We start from the raw sequence: 12,628 nt of genomic DNA on the forward strand, positions 1-12,628 counted from the left end.
TAAGAGTTTCACTGCCTATTCCAATTTATTTTTAAGAACTCTACCTTTATTATTATTTTTCTTCTATACAACAGCGCAGCTGGTCCGCATTTCATCTTTATTTTCAAGTAAGAGCAACCTCGTCCAAATGTTCCATTATGCTCATTAATGATGCGTCGCTTAAAATGTCTTCTACTGTATCTCCCTCTTCCATGAAATTAAAGTTCGTGTTTATAGAACCTCTTCTTTTTTATTTACATTCTAAAATTATTGCTCTATATCTATTATTAGGGAGCGATGCATCGTATCATACATAGTTAAATATGGTCCACAGATCAGACGCGAACGGTAGCCATTCCAGATGAGGTTAATCTTCATTAAATGTTTTATTAACTGCTGCCTTGATTGTATTGTATAAATCCGGAATTTTGGTACAAGAAGTTGTCCCTAAAGCAATTAGCTTATACTGTCCTTTTTTACATACTTTCATAAATTGTTTAAAGTCATCGTTATCAACTGTATCAAAAGGCAAATTGGTACTTTCTATCCACTGCATTATTGCAGCGACAACTTCCTTCTGTTCGTCATAATTCCTAGAAAATTGACTTTTGGTGAAGACTCGGTTTGTTGGTGCTTTGTCGCCAGGCATTAACTCTTTTCTTGACCTGTTTCTGGCTGGGTTCCTGACATTGGTTGCTCTTGATGTTCAAGCACCAGAAGAGGATCCAGTTGATCTTGCTTTTGCCCTGGCCTCCCTTGTTTCTAGTGTTTCAAAGATGATCTTGTGCTTTGATGGTCTCTTACTGTGTTCTCACTAGACACCTAATAATCCTTACCACACTCAGCTAACCCTGTTTTCATTGATCTGATGTAATCCCAAATAAAGAAAACTTTTGGCATCAGGGAAAAAAATTTAAATTTAACTACATCGTACATCATTCATCATACATCTAACAATCTATGTATGAATCTATCTATGAATCTATCTTTATATCTATAAATCAATCAATAAATCTATCTATACATAAGTTTTTAATCGTACATCAAACATCGTACTTTGAAAAGCAGTATTTTAAATAAAAAACCCTGTTGATTGTAGATTGTAAGAAGAAGATTGTTGTAGAAAAAAACTGGGTTCAAAATTTGAATGACTTAAAAATTTAAAATGAGCAATAATTATGTCTTATTAATAAGTCATATAATTCAACAATTTAAAATTAATAATATATTAAGCGATCTATATAATTGAACGATTTGCGATTCATTTTATTTGTTAGTGAAATACTATAACTCATGTGAAATGTCAAGACATTGTAAAGAACATAATCGTAAATTGAAAAAAAAACAACTAATGTAAGTTATTTTTATACTATTTTACATAATATTTTTTATATAATACATCGTAAATCGTTCAGGTACATTTTTGTTCCATTAACCGTGTTTGATATATCGAATAAACTAATTGGGTTCGATGCATCGAACACGATAAGTTGTTCAATGCATCGAACACGATTGATCAAACTAATTGTTAAGCGATACATCGTCGCTCTCTATCTTTTATCATCTTTTGAATAAACTTAGAAATGCTTCATGGTTTATGCAACTTTTCGGACTTCAACCTTCAGTTGCTGTAATTGTAGGGTTAAACATCGCCCTGTAATAAATGGCGAAAAAAAAGGCAGAGCACCGATGGGCGAGCCGAAAATTGATGGAACAAAAAGAACTTTCGCTAAATTACGTTAAATTCTGGTTTCGAAAGCGCAGTTAAAAAAGTGAGGTAAATAAAAAGTAAGTTACGCTTGAATTATTTCAATAACTGAGAAAAAATCTTCAGAAGTTTGATTTCGATCATTTTGATGAAGCAATAGGCGATGACTAAAATCAGTTTAACATTCTTCAACCATTTAATTTATGCAATTTACTTTACTTCAAAACTTACATAACTATTTCGACTTATTTTTCAATATTTGAAATTTAACCTCAAAAAATATCAACAAAGTAGAGCAATATTGCAGCGACCAACAAGTTTCTCTATTTCTTTTTAAAATTTCCGTCATCATTTTTTTTTCATTTTTTAAATTATTACGTGTACCTAAAGAGTGTACTAAACACCCGTATGCATGTTTGAGTCTTTTGAGCACACAAAGATTAATTTAAATAAAAATATTTGGGTTCCCCAAACCAAAACGCGCACATATACTAACTAAAATAAAAAATTTGGAAACAAAATACCATATTATCTTACCAAACTTTCGATGACCAAAACTAAATAAGAAAAAAAACTATTATTAGCAAAAAAATCTTTATTTTATTATTGCATCATTAACAAAGAATTAGAAAAAAACCAAGGGGAAGTGGTTTTCCAATTTCAGATTTGTGTTTTTTTTTTAAAATAACGTTAGATAACACAGGATCACTTCTGTTCAAGAAGTATTGGTGATATTTCATCATAACATTCTTCCTAGATATCTTGGGTGTATGGTTTAATCTAGCTTTGCGAATTTTCTTATTAAGACCCTCTTGTGGCTCCTTAGAGTAAAATCCGATAGACAGTTCTAATGCCTCAGATATCTGCACCTCAAAGTTCAAAAGCTTATGAGAAGTTGGTAGAATCAATTACCAAGAATACTTTCACAGTATAAGAGCAGTAGTTTCATAGCAATACTAAATCTTTTAGAGTTCAACTCTTCGCGGGAACATACTGATATTAGTATTGTCCTAAACCTGATAATTACATCTACCACTACTCCTGTTAAATCAGCAAATATCTCAGCTTAGCTGCTCTCTAAATCTGTGTTGAATATTCTTCTTTCTTTTTTTTACTGACACTTTTTTAGAAGAGAATTTGGCAAAGTGCGTTTTAATATTCATCTTGTATCCCTAATCTAAAATATACTCAAAAGATCTGATCTAGCTATTCAGAGTAGAAAGCCCCAAATATTAAGCCTTTTCATTGACTGGTTTAGATCTAATCGATTCTGGATAATTAAATTCACTGAGATTCGCTCCAAAAGCATTATATGATTTGGAGGATAGAGTACTAGCGAGAGCATTCACCACTTTATCATTATTGTTAAATCTAGTTTTAACTTAAAAGTAACGATTTAATCAGGTCTGTCTGCTGCTACTTATAAACTTACCTCAAACTCAACCAATCTGTATACATTTCTGCTAAAGTTAATATCCCTGCCAAAGTATGATTAAACATAATCTGTAGAGGGGCTAAAGCAGATGTTTCTGTCACAACTACACCCTCAGGACAACATTTCTGTCTTTCATTCTTGGTTTCATGAAGTGAGGGATAAATATCTGCATTCTGTATTATGGATGAATTATTGATAATTTGATACTGTTCATCAGAAAGATTACACTGAATTTAAAGCTCAAGGTATCTTCATTGTTCATTTTCATCGGAATAATAACCTCCATTCTTTTAACTCTGCCAAAATTCCTTGCATTTTTCATGAAAACAAGAAAATCTTTCTTGTTAGGATCCCTACAGGTCTTTCTTATTTAAGCTAATGTCAATAGTTCAGCAGGATGTTCAGAAACTTGGAAAACTTAAACAAGAAAATACTTAATATTAATCCGAGTAAACTACTTTTTGAATTGGTTTGAATTCAATCAATTTTTTGCTGCGTTTGGTATTTTGCTTCTCTCCTTCAGATCTTCCCATTACTTGTTCTTTCTACCTGGACCTGCTGCAACGTCTTTTCTGTTAACTGCTATTCCTTTACCCAACGAGGTTCGCGCATGTTCGCGCATGTTCGCGCATGTTCGCGCAAAGTCTTGAGAAGATTTTTGAATGTTTCTGCGGGTTTGATTTGAATTTCTATTTAAATATGGAGTTTTCTTGAGGCTTATCAGCTTCATCAATATTTTCATGCTCTGGAGCTGAAAGTCTACTAAACTCAAGTCGAAGAGCCTTAAGTATATTAAAATGATTAATTCCTAACTCTTGAATGATAGAAACTAAATACATACTTTTCATGATGAATGTAAGCAATGAAAGCTATTATTCGTTATTTTGTACGCAAGCTTTATTCTTAAACGTTTAATTCAGGCAATAGGCCGTCATCTCACACAACTTTTGGTTTTTCAGGTTTGAAAATTAACATGATATGTTTTGGCATGTGTATTTGAATGTTGGTTTTTGATTTATAACAAATTGCCTCTGTAGCGCTGATGTAGTGTGAAAAATGTGTGAAAAAGAGTAAAAACGAAATTTTACATGGATCCTGCACTTTTTCAACTTTTTTTTTTTTTTTTTTTTAATTAAATTCTCTTGTCTGATGAGTAAAGGTTGTAGCCGTAAAAAGGGTGGTGTGCAACTTGGAGCTGCACCGGGCGCAACCAGTCCTTAAGAAAACCAAAATCTCACAAAGAGCAAATGTCAAGTCACCAGACCAAATGTCCAAATCAACGCTGAACCATGGAGGAAAGTTTTGTTGAAAGCCATCAAATACCTAGCTCAGGCTTTGTATCAGAGATAATAGAAAATTGATGATCATTACTTGAATGATTACAAACCAAAGATACGGAAATCAATAAAACATTTCCAGAAAGTAAATTAAGGTTATAGTTTTAACAATAATTTGATTTCTGGGATATGATATTAAAACAAAAAAAGATTTCCAAATCGGCTACAAAATGGTTAATCTAAGAAGGAAAAAAAAATTGATTAATGAAAATTAATCTGGATAGGGAAAAATTCATAATAAAATTATATATACAGTGTGCAACGCCAAAGTTCGGACAGATTTTAATTTGAAATTTCCACCGTTCTATACCACATTTAGTGATCGCGGTTGGTGTCCAAATGGTTTTTACGCATGTGTTAAGCAGTCATAACCTGATTTTTGAGGATCCAGGTTGATTCTAAAATTGTCTTCGGTTGTCGGTGTGAGTAAAAATACAATGCATCAAATCATCGAGGAAGATCTCTACTTTAAGTCGTATACAACTAAAGTGAGACAGATGCATTCCGATGCTGCAAGGACAAAACGTGTTGAATGCTACAACCTGGTTTTGTATTCCTTTAAAAATAATCCTGTGCGGAACTAAGGTTTCTCTCTGACAAAAATATTTTTACTGCACATGCAAGAACCAATCGAAGGAATGACCGCAAACTTTTCCACAACCCTAAGATGTCTCTGTTATTTTTGGGATGAAGTTTCCAGTTACTGTTCACGTTTTAAGCCTTGTGTACAGTGAGCGTGAAGTCATGTCACCGCATTTCTTAAACAAAAGGGAAAATGTTACGAGAGAAGTTTATTTGGGTTTTCTGATATATGTTTTAAATGGTGGATGGAAACTGTGTTATCTGGAAGACCGTATGTTTTTCAGAAAGGCGGTGCACCAGCCCACATAAGTCATTTTGTTCAAAATTGGTTGCTGGACGACGTCAACATGTTTCGGTCTAAAGAACTCTGGCTACCTAAGAGCCAAGATCTAAATCCTTTGGACTTCAATGAATGGAACCTAGTTGAAAGGGTCACCAACGAGTCCAGACACCTAAATATCGCATCATTGAAAGCTGCTATTAAAGCAACATTCAGCATAATAGAACGTAAAGCGGGCTTAACAATACTTCAGACTAAGAACTGAGGCGGTCATTCAAGCAAACATTGAAAAAATGTGTTTTTTATGACCATATAAACAAGTTTTTTAAAAAAAAAATTTTGTAAATCTTTTTGTTTTTGCAGTAATAAATATGTCAGGAAAAAATTGTAATTTGTATGGATTTCGGCGCCGCACCCTGTATATTTAGTTATGATTATTATCATGTACTGATTTATTAAAAAAATATATTTAAACATATCAATACATCTCAACACTAGATGAAACGTCTGAGTTGTTTTGCACTGACAGGGTTCTGTAAACAATTATACAACAGTTATGCAATATTTGGCCGCAAAATGAGTCTAAATATATGAAAAAAAAAATTAAAACTTGAAAAAAAAAAAAAAAAAAAAAAAAGTTTTCTACCCACTGTGAACCATAAAGACCACCAGGTTTCCCTTCTTTCCACTGATTTTACTTTTTTAAAAAAGTAAATGCAGTTTGTAAAGTGTTTTTCAAGAGCAGAACAAATCTTAAGTTGATCAGAAGAGTTAGTGTTTTAAGTTTTAAAAAAAAAACCTAACAAATTTTTCTCAAAACAATGAAATGCGGTATATTTTGTTTCTGGATGTAATTTGTTTAAGTTTTAGAAGAAACTTCTTTTTGGTGAAGAAACTGGATCAAAACTGAATCAAAACTGGATCAAAACTGGATTTCAAACTGGATGAGTAAAGTTTCTCAATATATAATTTAAAATTTACTTCAGCTAAATGATTAATACATATAAAAGTATATTTTTTTTTTTTTATAAATTATTATTTTTGATTTGACAATATTTACATTTTATATTTTTTTATATTTATATTTCGTTGACAGACCAAGAATTAAACTTAGTACTTTACTCAGCCATCATTTCAAGAATAAATCCAAGAAGAAAATCTTGAGTACATTAAATCTGGATGATGTTTTGAAGTTGTCTTGCAGACTCAAGCCCACTCTGTCCGGAATAGACCCTCAGAGAGAAGCAGACGAAGACTTCTGGTTGATGCTATGGAAATCTGGATGATGTTATGTATAACCATTCATTTGAGTTAAAATGTGCTAACAGCATCTTTGGTTTGTCTTCTCATTCAGGTAAATATACCTGCTTGTGGTGTGAAGGTAAAAGTTCTCAAGAAAGTGGCATTTTAAGTACCTTAGGTCTTTTGATCATTGGTCCAAGTTTTTTGCAGAAAGTGGGACAGAGCAATTACATATTAAAAAATTTTTAAAATGTTATTAGCCTTCGACTTGTTTATTGAAATAAAAATGCTGAAGATAAAATTAATCACTTAGCTCCACCACCAGATTTATATTTTCTAGAGTAGTTGTGTTATTTTTGTTTCATTTAGTACATTTTTTCTTTTAATTATTACTATAAGGAGGTATGATGTAAAAGAAGTTTAAATTACTTCAAGTTAAGATTTTTTTTTTGAATGGAGGTAATTTCATCCAAGGGGTAACTTTATCACTGAAGGGGGTAAATTTATCATTGAGGGTGGTAAATAGGGTAAAAAATAAGCTTTTAAATTACTTCTGATCGACGCAAGGTTTATCCAATACAAAAAAAAAAAAATATCTAACCAGCTGCTATTTAAATATGAAAAAAATTAGAGGTGGGGAAAGTTGAACCTGGTGGTCTTTATGGCTCACGGTGTGCACCATACAGTTGTGTTATTAACCTTCTATCATATTTAGAGGGTGGTCAAGGATTGGAATGCTCATGTAAGAAACAGTTACTGATGTAAATCATTATATAAAAACCGAATCTTCTTAATTATTCTCATTTTTCCTAACAATCTCTTTTTTCTTTTTAAAATCGAAAAAATAACACATTTTTATCTACATTTTTCCTCTTTATGACAATTAACAGCTGTGCAAAGTTCAACAAACAAAGTTAACTAATCGATAGTGTATATAGTTTACTAAAAAGTAAATGCACAGAAAAATAATTGAAAATGAATAAATCATCCACAATATAAATGACACCTTTATAGGTATTTTCTGTGGCTTATGTTTACAATCTGGCTCCAGCTGTTCACACTGTTCTTTACTGAAGTTAACGTTGAATACGAGTAGGATAATGGAATTGCGCTCTACAGAATATCTTTTCCATATGTTTATCAATTTATTTTGCATGTAAATCCAGCCTTATTAAACAAAAAGAAAAAAAACAACAAAAAGCAAACGTGATAGAGTTTAAAAAAATAAAAAATTAAGTCTCATTTGATGAGTAATACGACGAAAACTTAAATGGTGTGTTTACTTTTTTCAAAAATAGTTAAAACGAATAAAATTTTTAACAATAAAAAAAAAAAAAAAAAGTGTGCATTTTCGTATATACAAATGAAAAACAAATAAATAAATAAAAAAACAGCTTAAAAATAAAAAATTATAAAACAGTTTAGTTTTTTTCCTCTTGGGACCTGTTTGCTTGTTTTTAATTACAAGAGCTAAAAAGAATTTGTAAACAAAGATTACGTAACTTAATGTGGTTAACGTCTCTAAAACTTGATTATAATACAGTAACGTAAAAATAAAATTTTTAAATGCAATTTATTCTTATTTTAATATTCTTACTTGCTTATTTATATTTATCATTTCATTTACGGTTACTTCTCGTCTTTCTAATTGGTTGATTAAAACTTAAAATATCACTTGGTAACTGAGTAATCAAATAGATTTAGTTTTCTTAAATTTATCCTTCCTATCTCCTACAAGCATCGAACATTTTGCACAACAAAAGATCTTTTAAAAACCCTAATCAACTGCTTACGAAATTAATTACAGTAGAATCTCAAAATAAAGAAACTCAAATGTCTGATGAAAAATGTTTCGTTATGTAGGGATTTCTTAATACAAACTTATTGCATAGAAAAACACGACGTTCGTTATATCGGGATTTCGTGATATCCCCAGATTCTAATGTAAAACTAAAACAAAAACAAAACAAAAAAAACAAAAAAATAAAAACAGAAAAAATTACGTTTTGTTTTCGATAACGATTTATGGTCATTTTAGAGGTGTGTCAGTCTACAAGTATTACATGCGCCACAAAAAAACACGTTCCGCGCTGAAAATACAAATTTCTTCTTTTGATAATAAAATTTTTATTTTGATTCATTAAAAGTCTTACATAGGATTGTCTAAGCCTAAAATCCCTGTATTTATGTGTGGGTGTATAAACAATTAATAAAGTGCTTATAAAAGCGATCCTGATATATCTATCTATTAATTATTTATGCTAAATATTTTTTACTCGTTCTTGAATATAGTAAGCGCTTTGAAGAGTGAACGCATAATAAAGTCACTAATATCTATTTGCAATTTTTTTGGGAACTCAGATTATTTTTATTTTTACTTAACGTTATGCCTTCTTTTTGCCTAACGTTTTGCCTAACGGTTGTCTATTTCACTTTATTTATAAATACTGAGTTCGTACAAATATAAAATCTGAATTGCATGTAGTTAAGTCTTTTTGCATATATTTATTTAATGTAACTTAACATGTTAGTTAATTCCTACTAACTCTATGTAAATATTTATATACTGCTTATGTGGTGTACCTAAAAATGTAAATTATGTTTGTAAATAAGCATTCTCTTAGTCATGCAAAAATAGCTTTTTGCATGCATTGATAATATTTTACAAATTTGTCTGATTGTGTGTTATATATATATATATATATATATATATATATATATATATATATATATATATATATATATATACAAATATATATATATATATTTGTGTATGTATGTATGTATGTATGTATGTATGTATGTATGTATGTATGTATGTATGTATGTATGTATGTATGTATGTATGTATGTATGTATGTATGTATGTATGTATGTATGTATGTAGACACACACACAGATATATATATATATATATATGTGTGTGTGTGTGTGTGTGTGTGTGTGTGTGTGTGTGTGTGTGTGTGTATGTGTGTGTGTGTATGTCCACACACACATACACACACACACACACACACACACACACACACACACACACACACACACACACACACACACACACACACACACAAATAGATAGAGATAGAAATTGATAGATATAGATAAATTTAGATAGATATAGGTATATTGTAGAATGTAATTTCTTATTTTAAATTATTTATGGTTCTTTTGCATATTTTGTATTAAAGTTTTACTTGAAAATAAAAAAATTAAATGAAATGTGGAATGCAAAAAGGTTTTTACAACGGACTGTCAGTAAACCAAAGATAACATGGAGATCAAAGATAACTGTAAAAGACACACATGTTATTGGTATTAGAAGAGAAGATATAAATGTTTGGGAGCGAAGAGCTCCAATTGCACCTCAACATGTTAGTGAGCTACAAAACCAAGGTTTGTTTTTTTCTTTTTTTTAATTTGCTGCTATGTTTGCTGCTTAATGTTTTTAAATGCTATTATATTTTTCTGACTTAAAATTTAAATTTATAAAAACTAATTTAATTCATTAATTAATTTTCCATCAAAACAAACACAACTTTGCATTGTTTAATTATTTTAGGAATAAAAGTGTTAGTGCAGCCTTCAACACGGCGTGCATACACAATGCTAGAATATGAAAGTGCAGGTGCAACTATACAAGAAGATTTATCACCAGCTTCTCTTATCATGGCAGTTAAACAAGTATACTCTATAGCTGATATTAAGTCCAACAATTTTAAGCTAAATTTTCATTTAAATATAGTAAATGAAAAAGTTTCTTTTTTTAAAGAAACAAATTCCAAAAATTATTTGTAAGCAGTGCATAGTCAGCACTTATATAAATCTGAACTTATGTGTATTGTGTTTTCTGCTTTTGTTTAGGTTCCAATAGACATACTAATACCCTCTAAGAGTTATTCTTTCTTCTCTCACACAATCAAAGCACAGGAAGGAAACATGACACTGTTAGATGCTATGCTTGAAAAGGTGTAGTTTTTTAATAGTAAAGGTTGTTTGAAATATATATATATATATATATATATATATATATATTATTACTATAATACAAACTAAATAATTAGCTTGGTTTATATTACATTACTTAAAGTTTCACGCAATAGCGATCATCAGATGTTATAAACCGTAAAAAGACGTAACGACAAAAAATACGAAAAAAATACGAAAAAAGTGCTATGGAGTGTCTGCTATGATGGCATTAAAGTTTTTTATTAAAAATTTATTTTCATGGCGGCACTTTGATGTTAACTCGCTTCTTTTATTGAGCAACCCTAGTTTCGACGTAATGATGTGGAACTTTTCAGTCAAGCACAAATTACAGTGATTGCCACCAGGTTTAAATGGTTCTGCCTGATCGAGAATGTTCCACGTAAGGATGGGTTCTAAACCTATACTTTTACACTCCCATACAAATTTAGAAAGTTCCGTGGAGTTTGCTTTACTTTCATAACGAAAAGAATTCCTATGCTTATACCATCTGTCTTTAAAAGTTTTTTCAGTTAGACCAATGTAATAATGCCCCTTTTCTTGCTGCTGGGTTTTTACATTGCAAATATAAATAAGGTTTTTCTTAAGGCATTTTCCATTTAGTGGGCATGTAGCGGTTTCTCGGCAATTGCATGATTGGCTATTATTGTCAATAGTATAAGATAGTATTCTTTTGTTATGAGCAGTAATAATTTTCTTAACATTTGGGAGGCAGCTGTAACTAACTTTTACGGTGTTCCGGTTAAAAAGTTTGTGGAATTTATGTTCTTTCGGAAAGCATTTATCAATTAAACCCAAAAATGTCTTTGCTACGTTTGTTCTAACGTTCAGTGAGAACGGAGGGTTAAACCAAATAACGTTTCGTTTTCAAGATCTTGCACCACGTTTTGGCATGTTTTGATTGAAAAAAATTTTTTCTTTAAATCCGCAGGAAATTTTAATTATGTATAATCAAAATTATATACTGAATTGTTAAACTATTATCCTTCTTTATGACTTATTTACTAAGCATACAGCACAATGGAAATAATTTGTTATTAATGAAATAATATTTTAAAAATACATAAAAAATTATGTTAAGTCAATAAAAAAAAAACAAAGTTAAAAAAACAAACAAACTAAAAAGCACACCAACAAAAAAAACACACCAACAAGAATAAGATCGATCTGAAAAATATTATTTATTTTTAAATAAAAATATTTTATTATTTCATGTCATAATTGTTTTGTTTTTGTTTGTTTTTTTGTTTTTTAAAAACTTTCAAACTTGTTTTGAAGAGAAAAATATCAAAAAATCACTTTAATGTCACCAAAAAAAAAAAAAAATTTATAACAAATTTATAACTTATTTATAAACTATATTTTACAGAAACTGCAGCTTTGAAAAAAATTATTTATCACGTCATGAAAAAATCGGTAACCTACTTTTTTAAGTGTAGTTTAGTGCTTTAATTATAAATTTTTTATTTCTTTTTTTGGAAACCAGGTTTCCAAAAAAAGAAATAAAAAGATTTCCAGTCTTAAATGTCAGATTTTTTTTAATGTTGTCTTTTTGCCTAGAAAAGCTTTATTTTGATTAGTAGTTTGTCATCTGACAGCATGTACAATTAAGATGTTATATATATATATATATATATATATATATATATATATATATATATATATATATATATATATTTACATATATATATATATATATATATATATATATATATATATATATATATATATATTCAAACTTTTACAAATGGAACAGTTAAATTGGTTAGCACTTGCCCAAAAAAAATTTTTTTTCCCAAAAAAGTTTCAATTTTAGAACTAAACAAAAAGTGTGCAGTTAGTTGCATTAAAAATATATGTAATATATGGTCAGGTAATTACTAATAGGAACTTGTTTGAATGCAAACACAACTACAAATCAAATAAAACAATTTTGTTCCACTTAGAATATTCGCATAATTGATTATGAGAAAATGGTTGATAGTCATGGTAAAAGAGTTGCTGCATTTGGAAAATTTGCTGGAGTTGGAGGTAGGTTTTTCTAAATTTTTTTTGTTCATGCCAGTGTTAACTTTTGTATT

At 29.8% G+C, this 12,628-nt stretch overlaps 1 protein-coding gene and 1 long non-coding RNA gene across 3 annotated transcripts in view; both read left to right on the forward strand.

The window, feature by feature from the left end:
* Window positions 1-12,628, forward strand: part of LOC145194994 (alpha-aminoadipic semialdehyde synthase, mitochondrial-like) — a 44,126-nt gene that overhangs the window by 21,046 nt on the left and 10,452 nt on the right. Inside the window, exons 2-5 of one of the 2 annotated variants that reach the window (XM_090094471.1) lie at window positions 9,752-9,956; window positions 10,123-10,244; window positions 10,425-10,529; window positions 12,494-12,578. In XM_090094471.1, the coding sequence (XP_089950597.1) occupies window positions 9,782-9,956; window positions 10,123-10,244; window positions 10,425-10,529; window positions 12,494-12,578 (487 nt within the window). In that variant the 5' untranslated portion in view covers window positions 9,752-9,781. Of the gene's footprint in view, window positions 1-9,748; window positions 9,957-10,122; window positions 10,245-10,424; window positions 10,530-12,493; window positions 12,579-12,628 lie in introns of both variants that reach the window. The other variant, XM_090094472.1, reaches the window with a different exon arrangement.
* LOC149885430 (uncharacterized) lies at window positions 1,243-7,904 on the forward strand. Its single transcript, XR_016455174.1, has 2 exons — window positions 1,243-1,332; window positions 1,561-7,904. It is a non-coding gene; the product is annotated as an uncharacterized LOC149885430 (long non-coding RNA).

The sequence above is a fragment of the Hydra viridissima genome, unplaced genomic scaffold (genome assembly GCF_058129835.1).
Source record: "Hydra viridissima isolate aposymbiotic clone 2 unplaced genomic scaffold, HvirCarnegie_v1 scaffold_8, whole genome shotgun sequence".
NCBI lineage: Eukaryota > Metazoa > Cnidaria > Hydrozoa > Anthoathecata > Hydridae > Hydra > Hydra viridissima.